At 40.0% G+C, this 23,213-nt stretch overlaps 2 protein-coding genes across 2 annotated transcripts; one reads left to right on the forward strand and one right to left on the reverse strand.

Annotated features, from left to right (window-relative positions):
- Nucleotides 1-1,440: 1,440 nt before the first annotated feature.
- guca1g (guanylate cyclase activator 1g) lies at nt 1,441-2,610 on the reverse strand. The gene is made up of 4 exons (XM_030788332.1): nt 2,413-2,610; nt 2,014-2,163; nt 1,817-1,907; nt 1,441-1,565 (listed from the first exon to the last, which is right to left on the reverse strand). Exons 1-4 carry the CDS (start codon nt 2,608-2,610, stop codon nt 1,441-1,443), a joined length of 564 nt encoding a protein of 187 aa, XP_030644192.1.
- Nucleotides 2,611-4,492: 1,882 nt separating this feature from the next.
- LOC115824640 (transmembrane protein 263-B) lies at nt 4,493-21,394 on the forward strand. The gene is made up of 3 exons (XM_030788396.1): nt 4,493-4,527; nt 5,222-5,324; nt 21,014-21,394. Exons 1-3 carry the CDS (start codon nt 4,522-4,524, stop codon nt 21,292-21,294), a joined length of 390 nt encoding a protein of 129 aa, XP_030644256.1. The 5' UTR covers nt 4,493-4,521; the 3' UTR covers nt 21,295-21,394.
- Nucleotides 21,395-23,213: the final 1,819 nt, after the last annotated feature.

The raw sequence follows: 23,213 nt of genomic DNA on the forward strand, positions 1-23,213 counted from the left end.
ATACACTGAGGGAGCTTTTAAACAGTGTGAGGCATTGAACAAAAAGAACAAGCTATTGGTCAAGCTTTCTAATCATGTCATGATGTGTATGAAAACCTCACTGACAAACATTCTGATCAGAGGGGAGAAACGTATAATCAGGATCATAATGCAAGCAATCATGTCTTATTTTAGCCACCACATAACAATGACTCTGGGATTGTGTTCAGATATAAACTTAAGTCTGCATGCCCCCTTATTCAGAAAAAAAAACAGTCCAATCTACCATACAGAATTAGAGTTCATTATTTTTCCTCTTTGCGTTGTACCAATTTTACTCAAATGCCTTTTGGTAAAAAAAAAAATGCAAGCATATTAGCTGCATCTTTGTACTCAGCAGATAAGCACTTTGTCCTCCTTTAAGAGGCATATAATGGGTTTTCCCATTGTGTACAAAGGCATGCACATTTGCTATCAAATGTAAAAAGCCCATTTAGTGGATGTCCACAAAAGGCCCACCAAGAAGAACTAAGAGACAGCTGAATAACTTAATGCATTCAGATCTAAGGTCTATTTAAATGTACCTCTGAAGATTGTCTCCAAATATTGCTGATACTATGTTCAAGATACTCTCCATTTTCATGCCTGAGGGACCAATTTGGTCTCCACATATTTGCATTTAAGTGTGCTAAAGTGGGCCCATTTTGTATCTTGCAGCCTATAGCATGAATCTATATCTGTAATTTGAAAGTTAAATTTACTAATTATGATAAAACCAAACTTGCATTTTTCCTACTTTTCTCTCTCTTGCCACTTCTCACAACAATTTAAAATGTTGTTTAATAAATATTAATAAACATGTTAAAATAATTAAAAAAAAAAAAAAAGTCATTTATGTTTAAACCCACTTTTTCTTTTACATTGTGCATTAGTATATGATTATTTGATGGAGGTACCAACATCAAAGTGACAGAAACTTGACCTCTTGTTAGGCAGCTTGTGTCCATCTTTAGAATCCCATGTGCCAATTCTAGGCCTGTACTCTAATTCTCATCTGAGTGGATCTGTAAATCTTCCAACTGTAACATGTAGTACCATCTCTGTCTTTGAGGCAATGGTTTTCCCACGGCACGGCATGCTGTTCAATCCAATTACTGTCCAGTGCCAGCGCTGATATAATGTCCACCACTAATTTCACTTACACTATCCAAGGCTTCCTCCAGACATCATATCATACAGACAGTTTGGACCCAGCTGTGCAATGCAACGAGAAGATTATTTCCCTGCAACGAGGCAGACATTTGAAGCCCACTTCCAGAAAAGACCGCTCCCAAGAGCAGTAGCTGCCTCTAAAATTTCTTTTTTTTCCCCTTTTCTTTTTAAGTTGTTTTTTCTGAGGGCAAAAACTCCATTGTTCACTCCAAGTGAAGAAATTCAGGGAGTGGGGATGGGGTGTGGGGTTCAGGACTTGTTAAACCTCCAGTTTTCTTTGAACCACCCGCTTGCATTTACGTCCAATTTGAGTATATTCATAATCCATTCATCCTTCTGTGCACCTTCCATGAACTCAGACAAAGAGATCTGGCCTGTGGGGGAGGGGGGCACAATTCAGTTTTTCCACACCCACTCTGTTTATGTGATGGTGTTTATAGCAACACTAAGTAGCTAAAGCTGTGACTGCACTATTGATGTAAAAATATAGCTTTTCCAATGTTTAGGTTAGAGATACATTGAGGATGTGATAGCCACACAAATAATCAAGTTTATACAGTTTGGTCTGTTTAATCCATTTCATTTATGACATTTCAAAACTACTCTAGATTTCAAAACTACTCACCGTCTTTATTTTGGTCTACAAGCTCAAATATCCTGTCACATACTTCATTGGGTGTCATATCTGTGTTGGTTTTGTTTATCTTGTAAATGATCTGCAAGCACAAATAAAGATTATTATGAATATCATGTTGTCAAAAGCAGAGATTACACTACCAATGACTTGTTTCAGTGAAACATGACTCATACTGATGTACATACCCTTATTATGTGCTTGACTTCACTTCTGTCTAATTTTCCGTTCTCATCTCTGTCGTAAACTTTGAAAGACCACTTCAGTCTGTCCTCCAGTTTCCCTCGAAGAACAAGATGTACAGCAGCTACAAACTCCATAAAGTCTATAACATTATCCTGAAAAAAATAATGGAAATTATGTTTCAGTTTCACCTGTGCTTTACAGAAAAAAAAGTGATGCAAAATGCTATCACATCTTTGAATGGTCATTTGGAATTTAAGCTACACTACACTACTTTTATTATTATTTAAACAACGTTACATTCTAAATACATTTATGATGTTTTCACGAGTACAATAGATTTTTCTTTTTTTCAATATTCACTTTACTCATTTTTTTGACTCATGTAGAGTCCAGATACATGCCTTGTTTGTGTCAAACGAACGGAAGATGGTCTCCATGTACAGACACTCCTCTTCTGAGGAACTTTGAATCCCGAATATTTTTCGGAATTCATGGAGATGTAAGGCTCCACTCGGACACTCTTTCATGAAGGCCATGTAGAGACACTGGATTTGGGACAACTCCACTTCCTGATCCTCAGCGCTTTGAACGTGGCCCATGGCTAAATCCAGCGAATATCCTCTGTGCTCCAAAACAGGTCCAATCTCAAATACATTCCATTATACATTCAGAGACATTTTTCATTTCTGGGAACTTTCCTCAGCGCACTGAACGTAGCGCATTGAGTGTTTCCTCAGCGTAGCATCTTCCTGCCGTTCCACACCTAAGCAAACAGACCTAATCCTCTTGAGTTACAACTGGCAGTGAATTAACTCAGAATAGAGAGACTGGTATTTTTAGAACCCTGCAATCTTATTTTCTCTTATCCCAAGTTGAATTTAAGCACCTCACAGCTATAGTTCATCACTTAAGACACCCCTCTGAATGACCTGAAATATTATCAGTTTGGTAAGGTGTTCCTTACGTTTAGATATTTTATTCTTTCCTGCTTTACTTAACGTTGGAAAGTTACAAACAATGTTGAACGTCAAAGCAAGAAGTCATTCAGTAGAAATTAGTGCTGCAGAATCAATGCAAACGTGTTAAAATTAACGCCCGTGTTTGACTATACCCTTTGTTTCACCTAAAATTGCTTTTGTATTTTGCTGCAAATCTGTGAGTCAGAATCCTTTCTAATACCTGTTTTAGCTAGTACCACAGGTCATGTAATGTCAATGGGTGAGATTGTTTTTAAATGCCTTTACAAATTACAGACAGAAAAAATAAAAGAAACATCACAGATGACCCTTTTTGTACTCTTAGAAGTTATTTTGAACAGAATGTAACTGTGTGATGATAGAAAAATACTACTTAAATTGAGCTTTATGGTAAATGTAGTTGGTGTGGTCTGTTTTTTTCTTTTATAGCTGGTTTGTTCAGTATTTTGATGGTAAAACATGTTTAGAAGTAATCAGATTTCTCACAATGTTATTTCAGTCATGACCTCATGACACTTGTGTGTTCCCACAGTACTGAACTCAGAGTAGCTAAACTAGGCTGTCTATGCCTCTTGAATGCCACCATGGTACAGGGAGGCAAGTAAGGACAAACTGCAAAAATGACCTAACTGGACTTCTTCTGCCCCACCCTGCAGCCGAAAAATGAGTCACATGCTCAAATAAAGTGGTTCACTGACATATCCCAATCCATGACTCAGCTTTGAGATGCAACCTGGAAACTGCATCGCTTTAATACAGTTATTTAAAAGCTGTCTGCTGCATCAAAGACACATGTTTGGATGATGTTTGTACAAAAAAATGGTCTTCCTGTAATTTTTTGCTCTCAGACGAAATTAGCACCGCTGTAAGGTCATTGGAACAGCTGATCTAGCTATGTCAACAATCCTTTGAAGGGTAATCGATTTGTAATTAACTGTAGTAGTATCTTGCACTGCATTGAATTGTTGCCAAAGGAGGCAGAAAAGATCTCTTCAATCTGCCTGCCACAATTATTCTCTGTGTAATCCACCTCTTAGCACACAAGTCTTAATCCTTTGTGACCATTACAATGTGTTAGTGATTCTCTGCACTGTCTAGCCTGAACATGTCAATTTCAAGCCGTAGACAGTACAAGTGAGGCTACACTGATTATATTCAACGCAAATAAGTTTTTACACTGGTTCAGATATTTACAGCTAACTGTTACCTGTAAAGTCAAGCACTGTCAGACACTAGTTCTTTGCTGTGATTGAGGGGTATTCAGCGTTTTAGGCAAAATACACGCGACTGCCATCTGGCGACAAAACACATGTAAAACCTCGGTCTACATAAAATTCTGTAAACATCCTAAACGTCACTTCCTGTTACAGTTCAGCTTCAAAACATTGCAAATCGTTAAATTCATTTTTCCTAGTAATACGTCTGTTTAAGCCACAGTTCGCATTGAAACCAAATTCTACTATAATATCCAAACGCGTTGCATTACAAAAGGAGAAAAGACAACGATATCATTGTTATTTTATTGCTTCAGTAATGAAGGTGAGTCGGTTGGATTGTTTTGTTCGTTAGGGCTTGCATTTTGGAACGATGCTGTCAGGTTACTTTAAAACATGTTAACCTGCTCCTTACATTGCAGTATCCTCTGGAAACTATCGAACAGTTAAGCTCTAATATTTCTGTGCAATCAGCCATTTAGCGATTTCATTAGCATGCGTCTTTACTGATTATTATAATTAACGATTCGAAATATAACGCACACTGCGTTGACTGTGGCACAATACGATTATCTGCGGCCATCTGGAGACAGCCCTCTAAAACACAATTCATAACATGATTTCACGAAACAGCACCAACATATAGGCCAACTTAAAGATACTGTTCGAACTGCAATAATAGTGAGCATCTCAGAAACATAAAACATTACACAAATCCAAAGAACCCTCATCACCACTCTCTTTCTCGTTGCCTGCCTGAGTAGCCTATGTTATATGGCTATTTTGATGGTTTCAGTTTCGTTAGTTTTGCGTTTACTACACGTCACTGGTCCGTTACTTCAGATCGTATCATCTTTTTAGTGTCGCGATTACATCTTCATACTTCGATGTTGCCTATTGTCCTCTAAACACATAGCTTTCTGTATGATAAAGAGAAATGAAAAGGTTTGTTGAGTGTAGTCTTTTTAGCTATTCTCTTCTTTGAAATATGGCCTATGTAATATGTAATGTGTTATCAGGGCCCAAACACAGAGACTGAGGTAGTGGAGGAGGGAGGTTCATCACCAGTGGACTCCAATAATGATGAACTCCCACCTTACTTGCGAGAAGATCCACCAGAAGGTACAAATGCACATATCTGCATTTTTTAATCTCTTGCTACTGTCTGTCTGTCGGTCTATCTGTCTGTCTGTCTGCTGTGGTGGCCAAAGAGCAGTTTCACCATCTATCCAGCTCAACTCTAAATGCCAGGGCAGTGCAGCAAACTCAACATATTTGTAGGTTTGAATTTCCCTCAGTAGGCTAAGGGCATTTTTCTAGTGCCATTTCCCCTTGCCATGGAGATGGCTTTTCAATTTAGATCCGGACCCTTCATCTTAATGATCCTGTATACACAATTGAGTTTTCTTAATTTTCCTACCGTGGACGTTTTGTTACCAAATGAATTATCTACCTCACTGTGTGAGGGGTAAAGTACACTTGCATCCTGTAGCAAGCAAGTATACTGCTGGTCTAGTGGTTTAAATGCCTTAAAAGTACCCTAACAACACTACATTGTTGTATGTGGCTATAAATTAGCTATGAATCTGAATCATTAGTAGTGTTTAGTGTGTAAATTTGGAGTAGCCTATTGCTGTTGTATTTGGGTTTTGGAGTGTTATTTGGTTATTTATTTTTGCTCCCATTGCCTGATTAAAGTGACCAAATCTTATTACTCTTTGTATATGGAGATGGTTTGATTTTCTCCAAGTGGCAGTGGATGAGTGGATTTTAGCTGTGTGTCAGGCCTACCTGATTTGTCTACCCCAGCAAAACAGGAAGACATAGAGATGAACTTAAAAAGTAGAATGTCGAGGCAAGCTTGTCTGTTATTTTCGTAGGGGTTGCTAATGCTTACCAGTGGTCTTTGTGGGAAGAAAAAAACCCCACTACTTCTTGGCACAGCTGTAGAAGGTTAACGGATGAGGTATTAAAGTGGTTACCCAGAGCTCAGAAGGCTCTCTCTTGATGTAATACTGTAGAAACAACTGCAGAGGGCCACATTGACTCGTTGTGGACTTGATATTCTTCACGGGAAAACAACAAAGCTGTTATCACAGCAACAGCATTTCTCATACTTAACGTCTAACTCTGAGATAAGAGAATTAGTTGGAACAAATGCAGGGGGATGCTTATCCTGGTCTGATCTATTCAAGTGAACAAAGGTAATGAATACAGAAGCGCCCACAGACACGTCCAAGAATCCTTCCCCTCTCGTGAACAAGCAATATGATCCCGAGTGTTTTAAAGACTTAGAGTTGTGAAATGTTTACGGATTGTGGGAAGCGGGGCCTGTTTTGAGAATCATGTTCTGCTGACTTGTCCAAATAGCTTGATAAAAACATGATTGGGTTTTGAGTATGTAGATGACAGACATCCTCAGAAATTTGTATTTCAGTTGATACTGAAGAACCAGCTGGTGATGTTGGTGCTTGTAGAATTATGTAGTAAATTTTGAATGTTCAGGTTGTCAGGAAAACGTGTGCTCCTGACATTATTGTCAGATAAAAAAAAGACAAAAAACTTTCAGGAAAGTTAGTGAAAAAGTTCAGTTAAAAATAGCTAGTTTATTATAGTCTATCTTTAGCCATCTACAGAATTAGCTTTCTTATGCCATTACATTAAGTAAACTAGGCCTATATCAAAGAAAATATAGAAATAGCACTGTCTCCATCACATTTTATTCCCTGCTTCCTATTTATTTATTTACTTATTTTTGGGGCTGCTTGTCTGATTGATGTCGTGTTTTGGACACCATGAAACGTCAGTGTAAGTTTAATTTGGCTTTTTGGACTAAACGTATTTTGCTGAACGGTGCTGTATGTTAGGGTTAGATTGGGATCAGTGTTTTTACGAGACAGTTCAAATTCACATCGTTAAGGTCTCTCAGGTGACAGCATAATGGAATGGTCTGACCCTTGGCATTTTGGCACCCGTTGAATTACAGATCGCAAAATATCACAGCATGATCCAGATTTACTGACATGATATGTTCATTATACTAATATTTTTGCCATGTCATAGGTGGCTAGATATAGCACAAGCTGGAGAAAAGCTGCAAACTAAATGCACCGAGTCGTTTGTTCGCTCATTTATAGACTATTCCATCGTCATTTATTGAACAGGCTCATTTAATTGCGTTCATTTTGGGGGTTTGAAAATCACCTTATCTGGCGTTCAGATATGGCTTTGTCTGTGGCAGCTATATTTAGTCAGGTAATGGAGTAGCATACATGATGGTTTTGCCATACAGATACGGTCCATCAGATCGTTTGGACAGGTGGGGTTCATTACATTGCCTTCTGAGTAAGTCCAAAGACTACATCAGCCCAAGGGACTACATGTCTGAGGTCGTGTGTGGTCCAGGAAGCTTGTAGGATTTTGTAGGATACAGGAGAGGACACACAGCACTGGTCATGGAGAAACCCTTGTCACGTTTGCCTGGCAGTCAGCTCAGAGTGTTAGTCCCTTAAGCAAACCCTGCTCCTTCTTCACTCTGAAGACGATGTGGAAAATGGACTCTCAGGAGCTAAAAACAACACGCAGTGTCTGGATTAGAACTGTAAACACGGTTGTGTCGCTGCCTAGGAACCCTGGACACTGTTTGCAGTGCCGTGAGCTCAAGTATCTTATACACAGTCTACACTCGTGATTTTCCTTCAAACGGCCTGACATGATATAATTTTTGAAAAAAAAATGTTTTGAGATGCTGCTTGAAATGAATTTAAAGTAGAAACTAAAATTTTCAGCTGTGATTTCTGTACAAAATGAAAACAAAGAAGCTCATACCACCCACTTGTTGTCACTCACGTAGATTTCTGTTTTTTCTGTTGTCTCAAAAGCAGAACTGTACTACATGTAACATGCTGCCAGTGACTCAAACTCTTTATCATTCATGTCCAAATGCTGCTCATATGTGATTAGATATGAATTCAAGGAAAGAGCGTCAAATCCCATTGAAATGTAACTACTCAAGACGGAAATATCGACTAAGGACAGCATTGGACAGCTAATGCTGATACCCTGATGTTTAGGAATTTTGAGGTTCTGAGGTTTATGCGCGTGCATTAACACCACCTAATGTAAACAAAATATGGCTAAAATATCTCTAGGATATATATTATCCCTCCAAAATGTTTCTTTTAATGCCATTAAAATACTGTACTGTGGCATGCCAGTGAGCTGTAGCTGAGTAAAGTACTAACACACAGTGTAGAAGTGAATAAACATGATTTATATGATTTCTGATTGAAAGTCCAGCTGGGCCAATACCGTCTGTCGTGTGGCTGCAGAGTCGCGGGAACTTTCACAGCTACATGAAACTTACAATGTGAAAAGATACAGTGACACAGTTCACACATCTCTGTCTCTCACTGTTTTTTTTTTTCTTTCTTTCTTTCTTTCTTTCTTTCTTTTAATCACTGACTGAGTGTTCATTCCATTTGATCAGCTGTTAAATCATAACTATTAGTTTTGGCATCATTTCTGTCTTATTTTTGTTTATGCTTTTGTTGAATGCTAAATGAACTTAACTAGAGTTACATCTCTTTGTTTTAGAATTGCATTGTGACTTAAAAACCTTTTAAAAGGCTAAGCCATGACTCCACTCCACTGCACTCCACTGCACATTTCACCTTCAGTAGAAATCTGGACATGCTACTCCCCCCCCCTCCCCCCCCTTACTGGATGAGCTACTTTTTTTTGTGCAAGCTGGCACAAACTAAACTACGGCTTAGAGAAATGTCAAATCGGTTGCACAGTTACGCTCCAAGGACATGTAGTCCTAGCAAGTTTTTGACAAAGTTCCACCTGTCTGTTACTAGAAAGCAACTCTTATGAGTGTTTTAGACACCAACAAAAGTTGAATTGACCTCCCCCCCTCCCCTACACATCCTATACATGGGTTACATTGTAGGCTGGTCCATCATTCTGACAGACCCAGCCAAGGGACAGGAAGAAAGGAGAGGGTGATGTGCTGTGAAATGGTGATGGATGGGCTGTCAAGTACATATACTCCTATTGCTCAGTCCACCTGTGTTTCTCTTTTATTTTGTTTATTTATTTTCATTCGGACAAGCTGCCAACAATGCGGATAAATTCGCAATAAAAGTGTAAAGTTTTTTTTTTTAATGTTCTGGTGTATAAGTCAGTCTTTAAATTTGTTATGACCTATAAAGTTGTTGGTGTCACGCCGGTGGAGTGGTGCAGGACCCAAGTGCAAGACACAATGATGAAGGTGACAAAAGGAGGACTTTACTTGGAAAATGAAGATCAAAATACAGGTGCAAACTGGAACAAAAAGGTGCAGCATAACAGTGTGCATACAAAACACAAACAACGATAGACAAAGGACAAGGCAAACGCAAGGGCTTAAATACAGAGGGAAAACTAAACAGGGCAAAACATGATTGGTACAAATTAACGAGGTTAATAAACGAGACAAACAGGAACAGGTGAGGGGCGGAGACAGACAGAACAGGAGCACAAAGACAGAGCAAAACAAAAGTCCAAAATGAAGGTGCAGGCTGTGACAGTTGGTGGACGTAGTAACATTGTTAAATAGATTGGATGTCTTGTTTTTGTTGTTGTTGTTTTTGTTGTTGTTGTTTCCTGAAGAGAATTTTGCTTTTGTTCTGACATGAGTACATCTGACATTAGCTTGTCCTGTGTCCAAAGGTGTCCCTCTTGAGACCAATGATTTCTGAAGAGAGAGAGAGAGAGAGAAACAGTTCAGAAAGCATAAGCCAAAACACCAGCCTGTTTCTGAGTCTAACAGCCTGGAGTTACATGCACACATTTGGGGAAAAAAAAACAACTTGGCGGGCCCCCAACAACCCTGTGCTCGGGGATTTCAAGTTTCACCAAAAATATTGGCAAGCTCAGCTTGAAATGGGGAAAAGTCTGCTCGTTGAGTATGGGCAGTTATTTCTGATAGAGAAGTCATGGGAGATCATAAATCTAAACCTGCCATTTTCATAAAAATGATCCAACCAGATATCTTTGGGTAATTCAAATAGAATATCCATTTTGACGTTAGCCGATTTTTGGGTTGTTATACTGTTGTTCTGGATTCAGGGAATCCACTTCTAATGCACAGGAAATAGGTTGGTACTTTGTGGGAGGAACAGGAGGGAATTTCTCAAAGCAGCACTGTCCAATGAAATTTGCAAGATTTGCAAATGTCTGTTAATCTCTGTTTCCAGGTTTCTAGAATTGGTGAGGTAAAGGACACCTTAACATTATGTAGTAATGATTTTATTTACAAGATATGAACAAAATAGGAAAGAGGATTCACATTTCTGAAAGACTGCATCTTAAAATAAATTCCATACACATTTCATAACTATTTCAATACGACCCCCAAATTATATATATTCTCCAAAAAGTGTTTGAAATAGGCACTTTAACATATGAGAGTCTGAGAATGGCATGTCTTGCATACATTTTAAGTGGTCAATTAACTGACAGAAACTGCAAACTAACTTCATATGTCAAGAGAAACGATATTTAAAAGGCAAGATGGAAATTTAAAAGAAGTTGTAGTTGTGTGACAGAGTTTGATGAGTAACAGGATATTTGGTTAAAAAAAGGACATAGAGCTATGGTCTAAAACAATGGCTCAGAGGTAAATCTGATCCTCGGTGACGTCTTAACAAAAACTATTCACTCTCGGTCTTGCAACGCAGGTATTTGTGATAGTTGCTTTTTTTTTTATAACCAATATCTGCTGACAGAAACGCAGAAACGTGGTATGTCAGATACAAATCATTTATGTCCTCACAGTTCTAATAGAGGATCATTGAATTGTGCTTTCCTTACCCTTTATGCATAGCGTTTAGTGAGCAAGGCAGCCAATTAGAAAGCAACACAGATGAATGGATAAGCACAGGGTATGAAAAAAAGAAAGAAAGAAATAAAGTAGCATGCCGTTTTTTGTGTGAAGCAGTTCACACTGCTTAAGGTAACGGTCTACTTTTGCCCCATGGATAGGCTTGTCTTAGAGAAACCACTGCTTACTTTGTATGCTCAGTCACGCATATGTGACTCTTTTCAATTCTTAGTCCCATGCAAACGGGTGTGTATTATGCCATACAGAAACCTGGTGTGTGTGATATTGGCCATCTGAGTATGTCATCATCCGTCCCCATCTACATTCCTGACACACACGCTCTCTCGCTGGCGTCTGGTAGTCTGACCTCATGGATGACACATCCCTCTCCTCAAACAACAACACCAACTCGTGGAATCATGATTTCTCCTCAGGCTCATAAATCCCAGGAGATAAAAGAGATTTTTTTTTCTTTCTTCAGCTACAGGCATCAAAAATTTAGTCACATGCCACTCCAAGGAATATCCGTCACACACCAGACTGTCATTTTATGACAACTGTATTAGGAGGACGCTGAGAACGGAAAATAAAAAGAGGCACGCATGCACTTGAATTTGAAATGAGCATTATCCAAACCCTGAGTCATAAAACTAATAGAGCAACAAGTCTGAAATTATAATTTGAAGTCATTTAGATCAGAATGGTGATTATGATGTAAATGGAGATGTCTGATGTGAGGCAAATACAGACACCAACAATAATGAAGCTGAAAAAACAAACAAACAGAAAAGCCCCCTGCAAAACTATGCATGTGATTTAATATTAAGATCCCCATCAACATCTCAAGAAGAAGAGATGAGATGAGACACAATGAGCAACAGATTCTTCCAGTTCTCTTTCTCTCTCTCTCTCGCTCTCTCTTTCTTTCTTTCTTTCTTTCTTTCTTTCTTTCTTTCTTTTTGCATGGACACCATGTAGAATAAGGTTTCGCTGTATACTTACCCTGTTCATTCTCCTTTTTTTGCATCATAGAGAGTTCTCTTTGTTTTTTCCTTCATTGTGTTTGATGAAAGGGTTTTAAAAATAGAGTCTACAGCACAGACACTACTGACGTGGATCGTGTGTTGGCTACATTGCCAAGCAGCGGGGTTCAACCCCCCAGCGACTCTTCATCAGCTAGGAGTGTCTGATACACACACACACACTCTCTCTCTCTCTCTCTCTCTCTCTCTCTCTCTCTTTCTCTCATCATCTCTGCCTTCTTGTCTTTCAATCTGTCCATGTATCTCTGTACCTCTCTGTCTCAAATTCTCTCTAAGAGCTGAAAACGACTGCTGTAAATCTTCCTGCATAGTGAAGAATTTTCTCTCTCTTTTTTTTTTGTTAATGAAAGCCACTAGAGACTTGAATATGTTATGGACCCATACATGATGGCATGGGAGACTCAGATTTTACAGCTCCAAACCATTAAAACCTAAGAAACTTCAACTATCTGTTGCTTTAAGGTGAATCCACAGGATTTGTCCCATTGTAGGAATTTGTTTCCAACAAAAACACCAGCCATTGATATCTCCATGCCATACACTCTCAAAGCTCCATTAAACAGTATATGTCTATACAGATCTATTCGATCTGTCATTAGGGGCCAAGCAGCGAAGCTGCTGGAACCCTATTGTAATTGTTAGCAAGTTCCACTATTATTATTATACTTATATGCGTATGCGGGTCTATGGCATATGCGGGTCTATGACAGCCCCTAGAACCCCTCGGTAGATTTTTGTGAAATTTGACACATTGATAGAGGATAGTCCAAGGTATCCAGGCACTACATTTGGGGTCAATCCATGCATCCCTGTAGTGCCACCAACAGGCCAAAAATCATAATTTGCTCATAACTTTTGAACCGCTTGACCTAGAATTGAGATCTTTTTTTCCTGAATTCTTGGATCATGTTGAGTCGAATGCTCCCATTGGCATCAATTTCCGCCTAACTAGATTTTCCACCATTTTGAATTTTTTGAAAAACCTACTTTTGCAAACTAGTCCTAGGCCGCTGATCCAGTCACCACCAAATCTGGTACACATCATCTCCAGACCATCCTGACCAAAAGTTGTATAAAGAATTTTGCTAGGCCAAAGGGTGCAGCCACTGACGTCCAATGAATTTTAATGGCGAAGGCTCCAAACAGGAAGTGAGCATATCTCAGCAATGCTTGGATGGATTAATGCAAAACTTGGTGCAATTCATTTACATGATGAATACTTGGTCCCCACCAAGTTTCATGAAATTTTGCCACATAGTGGCGCTATAGCACACAGACATAAAACATTGTATTCAAATACCCATAACTCCAAGACAAAAGCAGATATTTCAGCCAAACTTCTTGTGCATCATCACAGTATCAAGCCCTAAATGGAATACTATGACCTCTAGCCGTCAGCCATTTTGTTTGTCGGCCCTCTTGGAATAAGTCATTTTCAATGTCTGACCATAGAAGCCCTTCATGGATCATGATGAAATTTGGCACCCTCATAGAGCACAGTAAGAGATGTGCAGTCACCAAATTTGGTGTCATTCCATCATTGGCTCTAGCGCCACCAACAGGCCAAACTCCACAATATATTTTTGCTTATAAATTTTGAACCTTTTGACCTAGAGTGGTGACCTTTGTGTCACCTTGTTTCCTGGGTCATGCTGAAGAGAATGGATTCATTTCTTGAAAATCTGCCACATTGGATTGTCCGCCATTTTGAATTTTTTGAAAAACCTACTTTTGCAAACTAGTCCTAGGCCGCTGATCCGGTCACCACCAGATTTGGTACACGTCATCTCCGGAGCAGCCTGACCAAAAGTTGTATAAAGAATTTTGCTAGGCCAAACAATATGGCTGCTGTCGTCCATTGAACTTTGATGGTGACGACTCCAAAACAGGAAGTGAGCCTATCTCAGCAACGCTTGCATGGACTGATGCCAAACTTGGTACACTTCTTTGAGAGGGTACTACTGGGTACCAACCAAGTCTCATAACATTTGGCAACATGGGGGTGCTATACAAGAAAAAAACACATCAAAAGGTATCGAAGTACTCATTACTCCAGGACATCCATGCCCACTAACCTCAACCCAAGTGAGGGGAAACTTGTGCCTCTGCACTGCTCCCTGGAGCTCCAGCCCAGAGTCCGGCTCTCCCTTGGTCCCCGGGCACCCACTCTGAAGCCCAGGAACCATCGTCTCCACACCTAGCGCGACTTCCAGAGGCCTGACCGCCTGGTGGACCAAATTGAGCCAAATTCCAGTTTGGGTTACCAGGGGGTCGGGCTTCTTTGGGCAGGCATATGCTGGAGGCAGCCTGCCTGTGCTTAAGAGTGGGTGCTCGGGGACCAACAGAGCACCGGGTACTGGGCCCTGGGGCTCCGGAGAGGCAGGCCAAGGGACCTCTCGGCCCATCCGGAGTCGCACGGCAGGCTCCCCGCTGGGGAGAGCTCCAGGCCTGGGCCTGGGCCCCCACTTCCCCAGTGGGACTTGGCTCTCGAAGGGAAGCTCCAGGCCCCGGCTGAGCTCCAGGCCCCAGGGAAGCCGGCCGTTTTCCACACCTTCCAAACGCCCTGACGGGGGGAGCTTCTGGACCGAGCCTGGGTCCCTGCTTGCCAAATGGGATGTCGCTTCCTGAAGGTGGCTCCAGGCCCCGGCTGAGCCCCAGGCCACAGAGAAGCTTCTCCCAGTGGGCCTCAGTCCTTGGAGCTAACCTCCAGGCCCCAGGGAAGCCAGTGGTCTTCCCCAACTTCCAGGCACCCTAATGGGGGGAGCTTCTTGACCGGGCCTGGCTCCCTGCTTCCCCCTGGGCCTCAGTCCCTGGAGCCAACCTTCGCGCCCCAGGGAAGCTCCCTTTCCTACCCAGCTGGCATGCACCCAAGCCGGGGGAGCTCTCGGGCTGGGCCCGGGTCCCTGCTTCCCACAAAGTCCCAGCAAGGGATTTCTGCTCACACTCTGATGACTGCTGTCTTCTTCAGGGCTTCTTCTGATCAGTCCTCTACCTGCTGGTGCTCAGCTGCTTAGCCCCAGCATTGCTGCTTGCAGCTATATTTGTCTGTTATACTTTATATTGCAGCTGCAGAGAAAGTTTTAGTTAATGACTAATGACTGTTAATGAGTTAATGACTGGTTTGTTATATAATATTGATACAGTATGTGCTGTAAAGGAACAAACTCTTGGTTAGACTGCACACCCATGCTATTCTTGGCATGAGCTTGGTAATGCAGGGTTTTTTTGTTGGGTTTTTTTTCATTGTTATGTACGCCCTCTGTTTGTGCTTAAGAATGTAGTGATGTGGTTATATTTAAAACTCAGCCTTAAGTGCCAGCTTCAAATGCTGGCAGGAACACAAAGGATTTTGCGTGATGGGGAAACGTTGATTTGTCTTCTGTGAATATTCACTGAATAATTCATTGTATCCAAACGGTTTTGTTTAGGAATCGTTTATGTCAGTAACTTCTGAAATATTTCTGTGTATGCAGAAAAGATACACTAGTCTTCTTTCTGTCTTCTGTAATGCACAGTGGGTGCATTCTGGTCATGCAGATTTGATCTTCAATATTCCTGAGTGTCAATATGAGGACGTAAAATTTATAGGTCTTACTGAATTCGGTTTTTTTATGTACATTTTTGTTGTATGTTACTTTTTTTTTTCTTTTTTCATTTTTTGATGGTAAGTTTAGACAGATAGACTTGTGTACTTTCCTTTTGAATAAAGGAATACCTTAACCTTTACATCTCATCCTCAAAATGTCACTGGTCACTGGAGTATATCTCAAATTTAAAATGACATTTTGCTCTTTACCGTTGAATTAGGCGACATCGATCTGCAGGTCTTGTCAGAAAGAGAAAAGTGGGATTTCATTAGAGGAACAAATGATGATGATGATGATGATGATGCTGATAGTTTTTGTTTTTCTTTAAGAAAGGGAGTGATCAACCTTTAAGGTTCTTTATACTGGCAATGCAATGCTAAGTCATTTAAGAATAATTGTTTTACAATATTTGCATTTTGATTAAACTGTATGTTATGAGACTGGCACATTAAACTGGTGCATGGTGAACCAAAGAGCGTTCCACTGAATAAGGCATAATAAAAAAGGAACTTTGGTAGTGATGTGATTTTCAAATGGGCAGTCACTTAATACAAAGTACAGACTGTGCTATTGTTCCAGCACCCATTGTGGGTCTGCTCTGACAAGCAAAAGCAATACTCGTGCCAAAAGTCATTTCAAAATTATTATCCCAGCAGAAAATTTCACTTTGGCAAAAATCAGGCAGGCACTTGTCTGAAAAGCAAATTTACATTTAGCTTTTTTTTTTTTGCTGTCACTTTATCACAAAAGTGATTAACTGTGAGTTTGTGCCATCGCAGCTCTGTTCATGACTGATATGATACGTTTAGAACAGAACAGGAAAGAAGTGAGCTGAGGATTTGGGGTTACGGGCTCTGTGGACAGGTGGTATGGGATGAGGAAAACTGGATAAAAAGAATTGTCAGGTGATTGTGAATAGATTGCAAATCCAATAGGAGCAGTTAGGTGCCCTTAGTAATTGCTAACATTTGAGAGTTTCAAAAGGATTAGAACGCGATTAGAACGCGCACACACACACACACACACACACACACACTTTTAACACATTATGTCTCTCTGTATGACTCAGCAGTTAGCAGTTTTGTGCTTCAACTTGACAAGTCCTGGGGGAAAAAATGTATGTAGTTACTGAAGTGGATGTTTTTGGTGAGATCCAACCAGAAAGTTGGACCCTTATTGGATAAGTCAGGACATGACCGTAAATGACTGGCCATACATCTTGGAAAACCATAGATTGGAGGACCTTCCTTTTGCTTAATGCACTGTTGGTACTAGGTGTTATACATAGTGAGAAAATATTGTATTCAAATGATGTGTAATTATTGCTTCAATAATGCTTTTAAGGCAGTGTTGAAAAAAAAAGATATTCATTTTAAATTATCGAAAGACGAAACCCATACGGTTCCACCCTGACTTTGTTTCCATCATCATTGACTCAAGAAATGTATACCATTACATTCTGGCCACTTTGTAACTAACAAGGAAATGGATTAAAGATGAGTACGCAAACCTCAGGATGTTTTAATCAATAGACAGCACTTAGATAAGACTGTTTGCTCGTGCTGAGGAACTTTCTAATGTGTTTGTTTTCTGAGAGTTCCTTCGTCTTGTCTTCGTCCATATTTATTCTGAAAAGCTGCTTCATTATATTCTGCACAGGAACTCATGAATAAGTGGATCACCGAGACCTATCTCTCTCTCTCTCTGTCTTTCTCTCTCTCTCTCTCTCACACACACACACACACTCTGTCTCTCTCGGTTTATTGTTTGGTCATGTCTGAATCAGCCATCTGTCTGTGCTGGGTTGAACAGGTCTTTGGCCTGAGATGCCCTGATACAGCTTGTCAGTCCAGACAATTAACAACCTGATCAACCCTCTGGAGAAGGTATCCCATTCTCCTTCTGTGTCACTTTTAGCATTTAAACTCATTTATATATATATGAAAGAATTAGAGTAATTATTAGAGTAAATCAGATATCTTACAGTGATTGTGAAATACTGTACCTTGTGAATAAAACAAATGGTGTAGAATACTGTGTGTAAGTAGTGTAGCGAACACTGAGGTGAGACTTATGTGCTACAAAAAAAAAAAGTATGATAAATGTGATGAATGAAGTTATTACGTTTCCAGCTAAAAATAAATCAAGGTATCTCATTCTCCAAGGTCATCGAATAAGAAATTAGTGTTTGTCAAACCAAATGCTAAAAGCCAGTTTTTTTAATTGTGGGGCGTCAGGCATGCGGAGGCGTTACTCTGGCCTGTCATCCTGCTGGCTGCTCTAATTAGGCCTGGGGGTGGGAGGTGATACTGTGACCTGCTGGTGGCTTGTGTTGGCCCCGACATGTTCTGTCACACTGGATCCGTGGAGAGGAAATGCACACAGTATGTGAAAGCTTTATGATCTTACACACAGATGGTCCCAAACCCAAGGTGCAATGAGAAAACCACAGTCTAGTACTGTAGCTGCTTAAGCAAACCATAGCCTAACGGACACGTGCTGTCTTGTACAGTTACGGTGTTGCTAGTATTGCCTGAAAAAAGTGATAATGTATTAGGCCACATATTAATTGTTTCACCCCCTTCAAAAATAAATATTGTGTTACAATATGATGTTCCTTGGTGCAGGGTGTCAGGTATAAGAACCACGGATAGGCTCCAAGCAATGCCTCAGACTACTGTTTGAGACTGGTGCAGCACAAGAGAAGTTGCTTGTGCCTAGTTTAAAAGTGAGGGATATGTCTGAAGAAGAACTTTAAAGATATAACACAGATCTTGCCTTAAGAATGACTGCTGTGAGCAGTTTTTGTGTTGACTGTGATCGCTGCAAAACTACTCTGTCCTTCACTATACCTTCATCTTTCTCTCTCTCTCTCTCTCTCTCTCTTTCTGTGTGTGTGTGTGTGTGTGTGTGTGTGCGCATATCTCCTTACGTGTGTCTTTTCGTCTATCCATCTGTCTTTCCATCCTTGAATACCTCTGAGAACATCTAGTGACTCTAGAGACATACCATTGACTTTTTTTATGTACTGTTACCCTCATTTTTTGGGAAAGGTTTCAGGAGTCATTATAATCCACTAGATGGTTTGACCATCTCTCTCTCCGATTCTCTGAAGGACTCCTAATCTAATTTTTTCTCACTATCCCTGCACTCAGGCCTTGGTTGTATTAATCAAAAACATAAGATATCACCTGGGTGTCATAACCTGCAGCGCATTGTTGAATTGGGAAGCTCTATTTATCTGAATAGTCGTTAATTATGATTAGAGCGTGGTTATGTCCTTGGTCCTATTAATGAGAGAGGGAAAGCAAAAAAGAGAAGGAATTTATCATTTGGCCTACATAAATGAAAGACTAAATTTCAGCATCAACTTCTGAAGGAGGAGGACAGTAGAGAAGAGCAGTCCACAGAAATATAACTACTGCAATGATATTACCCACGGGCTTAGAACCTGCACACTCTCTAAACTGACAGAGAGGCTGTTTCAAACAGTGTAATATGGCAAAGTGGGAAAGAGGATGACAAACAAGAGCATATCAAGGCTGCTTATTCCCTTATTCATCACTCATACTCAATTAAGAAAAACCATGATAGTGTTCTGTCCTGGTATTTGGGCACTAAAAACCTGAGGATGTGGTGGAAAGGCATAAATATTGAAGCAGCATTGGGGAAAGCAACAGGGACTGTAAGGGTGAAAGCAGGACTCTTCCTAGCATGCACCGTGTTAACATGTAAATAGTGTGAAAAGTTGTGGGTCTTGTTTAACACTGCCCTTGGAAAAGGCAGGGTTTAATGAACCATCTCATAGAACAATATTCCTCCTCTATCATTTTCTCTTGCTGAGTCACCGTAGCAACTGGCACTACAGTGTGCTAGCAAATAGACAGAATGTCAGTTCAAAAACACGTAGAAAATGTTCTCCCTTACAAGTGATTTACATCAATCTGTCATCAATCTGTCATTATGCGTCTTACTGAACGATTGTGCATTTGACGGAAGTGGCCTAGTCAGAGGATACCTGTGCTATCAAATTCAGACGTGTGCATGCGCGAAAGACATACTCTCATAGTTGTGACATTGCTGAGATGAAATATCCATGGCAGTTCTCTGCATATTCTGTCCAGAGACCTTGTTCATTTCCACCCTTGTGTTTGATAGGCTTCAAAATGCCCGTGTGGCATATTGGCATGACTCTCTGTCACTGAGCCAACATTTCTAAAAAGCAGCTAGTCATTGGCTTTTTGGCTGCCATAGACTCCCATGCAGGAAAAAGGGTGAGGGAATGATATTTACCAACTAACTAACAGCAACAATAGTTTTCTGTGGTACTCAGCCACCTAACGGTCCAAGTTAAAGAAACAAATGAAAGTCTTAAACTCTGTTATTTGGCTAATTGAGATAATGTATAAATGAGCTGTGTTGTTCTGTTTAAATGGATTGCACTTAACCTGTCTGGTTGTGAGTATGTAGGTTATGTAAAATGAAATGGCAGGATTCAAAAAGTTGCTTGACAACACAGAGACATCTCTTTGTCTTGTCATATGCTATTTTTAAAATCTATCTGAACAGCATAAAACTATCTCCAACTCCAGCTCCTCTCTCTCTCTCTCCTTCTCTGTCTCTCTCTCTCTCATTCAGTGAATGCACATTTGGCTGGATTTTAAGTCTTTCCAGTAGATGCACTGCTTTCTGTATTGCACCAGAACATTAATATATACAAGCCCAGAACCCACAGAAAAAGGAATGGATCAATTTACCAGCCCCAGTCAAATTTAAACTTCTGGAAATTTCTTTTCAGTGTCTGCTATGTGGCTGAACATGGCCAAACATAAAAGTATTGAATAAAAAAAAATGTACTGAATGTTCTTCCTCATCTCCTCATCTGAGTTGTATTCTTAATTTAATTATGGAGTAAATTAAGTGGATTTTCACGCAAGATCTTCTTTTAAAGGACTCTCAAGCCCTGGATGACTTTCTAAGTGTGTGTGTGTGTGTGTGTGTGTACTTTGTGCATCAGTGATGAGCCACTTCAGAAGTACTAAAGATCAGCAAAGGGCTGAATAACATAATACCAACACTGAGCTGTATTGGAATGTTCCTTGTAATATGTAATTTAAACCATTGAACAGAATATAATCTACTGTAATGTAATAATAATGTAATGTAACGTTCTTTTGCATTGATGATGCAACAGAATCAAGTGAAATTTGTTTGTACTTCTGATTATTTCCATGGAATGCTAATGAAAAGCTGTTTTAGGTTTAGACTTGACTGTCTTAAACCAAAATGACTTACTGACATAATTTCTCTCAGACGCAGATAAGGATCACCCGAAGACTGAGGCGGGCGTGGTTTGGAGGGTGACAGGAGGACTCTTCAATTTGACCCGGGGCGCAGTTGGCGCCACCCTCGGTGGCGTAGCCTGGGTCGGAAGCAAGAGTTTCGAGTTGACCAAGACGGCCGTGACGAGTGTCCCAGCAGCTGGTGTGGGCCTGGTCAAAGGCAGCGTCTCCGTGGTGACCGGTGGAGTCGGAGCAGTCGGCTCAGCAGTGGCTAGTAAAGTTACGCCAAAGAAAAAGGACAAGTCTGACTAGATTCACCGTAGTCTCACAATCTCTGTTGACGTGCGTGCGTGTCTGCTGAGATCTGGGATGTTTTAGAGGATCGTTTTGAAATATGGATGTCAACTTTCTGCTTGGGATATTGTGGTGACATTTTTTCTTTTTTTTTTTCTTTAGTTTTGTCCTGAGCGATTGTGCATCACTCTCCTGGTAACCTAAGGCATTCAATAAGAGTTTGTGGTCATCAACCATGCTAAAATACAAATTCATAACAATATTTTAAAGATAATGTATGTCACAGCTCTGTCGTTGGGTGTCAGTGTGAACATGTCTTCATTCAGATAACAGAGGAACTTTGAAAGTTACAATATTGTTGCTTACAGTTTAGTTTTGTAATCTTAAGGGTGAGAGATAGATCCGATCAAAATTTGAAGAATGACCTCCCACGTTACTGCGAAGGACGTTTAGCCTTTTTTTGTTTTATGTAATATTTGTCATTCAGTGTAGCATGATCAAAATCTGAGCCAAATGCTAAAGTGTGATTAGCTCAGAACTGTCAGTTATTTCCGTGGTGATGCATGAGAGGTTGTGTTTTATGAACATCACAAGTAAAACACAATGCCGTCCACAGATAAGCACCAAAGCTGAGTTTGCATTAAAAATGGTAATTGTGATAAAACACATCCTTGAGTGTATTTTGAGGACAAAAAAATGATCTTTTCAGGCAAGTAATACCTTAAATGTCTGTCAACCTTAATACGCTATACTCAAGAAAATGTTCTCTTTTCATTTGGACCAGATACTGTTTCTTGGCAGCAACGACTCGAAACATGGGCTCTATCGGGGCAAAACCCACAAATTGTCATGCATGCTGCTATTGTAAATGCAGTTTGTGAAATACAAATCATTGGTTCTCCTGAATCTAGAACCTTTTCAGTGTTCTCAGAGTTTCTAGAACAAGGTTCTCTTTGATTCTTACATTCGGTGACATGGCTTCATAGCACAATAGAAATGAGTAAAACAGTTACTTTGCCTTGAAGAAAACAAAACATGCAAATTGTTCTAATGAGTTATTCATTCTGAAAGTTTTAGCCATGTTTTTCCAATCATGCCCTCTGGTGTGTTTCAGTCCAATGCTTTCACTGAAGACCTGAGACTTCTTAAGCCCATTATATAGCACACCATAGAGGCCCAGAAAAAATTGTGAAACTTGATTGTCTCACATGACATGAATGGAACATTCGCTTTGACTGTGAAATCCTTTTTTGTTACTTGTTTATATTTGATGTTTCCCATATAGACATGGTGACTGCCTTCTGTTTAAGTGGCTGGCAACATACAGCAATATTCACATTGCGAATTAGGTAGGATAAATATAGCCTTTTTTTTTAAAAAAACAAACTCTAATACAAGTTCTTCAGAAGGTCAGCACGTCAGTTAATATAATGAGTATACCACAGAATCAGATATGGACAGAGAGAGAGAGAACATATAGATTGTTTTGGAAGTCGTATTTATGTCATTTCAGTGACATCCAATGCCTCTATTCTGCGCCTCACTGCAAGTGAGGAGAGGTGTAGGAGTTTACAGAGGTGGTTTTAGCATTTCAGAGCTATTTGTCAGATTGCATGTTAGGGCCATGGAAGAAAAAGAGGGGGAGGGGGGCGGGGGGGGAGGTGAGCACCAGGTTTTCAGGTTGTTGAAAATTATAGGCAATATGTGCTTTAATTAAAAAAAAATTGTAATGAAAGAAAATTCAGATAATGGTTAGTACAATGGAGACAGTGTAAATATTAAAATTAATTAAAAGTCAAATGACTCATGATAAAATTCCAGCCTAAAAGTATTAAACTTTTTTAAAAAGAAAAATGTGAATGTATTTCACTGCACCAATAATTTTGTGATCCAGTAATATAAACGTCTTCACTGAGTTTCTGTAATGACTAAAGGTG

This window comes from Chanos chanos, chromosome 1 (assembly GCF_902362185.1).
Source record: "Chanos chanos chromosome 1, fChaCha1.1, whole genome shotgun sequence".
Taxonomy (NCBI): Eukaryota; Metazoa; Chordata; class Actinopteri; order Gonorynchiformes; family Chanidae; genus Chanos; species Chanos chanos.

Coding starts and splice junctions, on each gene's coding strand:
- guca1g (XM_030788332.1), bottom strand. CDS start 2,610: ATGGGCCACGTTCAAAGCGCTGAGGATCAGGAAGTGGAGTTGTCCCAA. Junction 2,164..2,412: donor GTTCGTTTGACACAAACAAG/GCATGTATCTGG, acceptor TATTTTTTTCAG/GATAATGTTATAGACTTTAT. Junction 1,908..2,013: donor AAGTCAAGCACATAATAAGG/GTATGTACATCA, acceptor TTGTGCTTGCAG/ATCATTTACAAGATAAACAA.
- LOC115824640 (XM_030788396.1), top strand. Junction 5,325..21,013: donor GCGAGAAGATCCACCAGAAG/GTACAAATGCAC, acceptor AATTTCTCTCAG/ACGCAGATAAGGATCACCCG.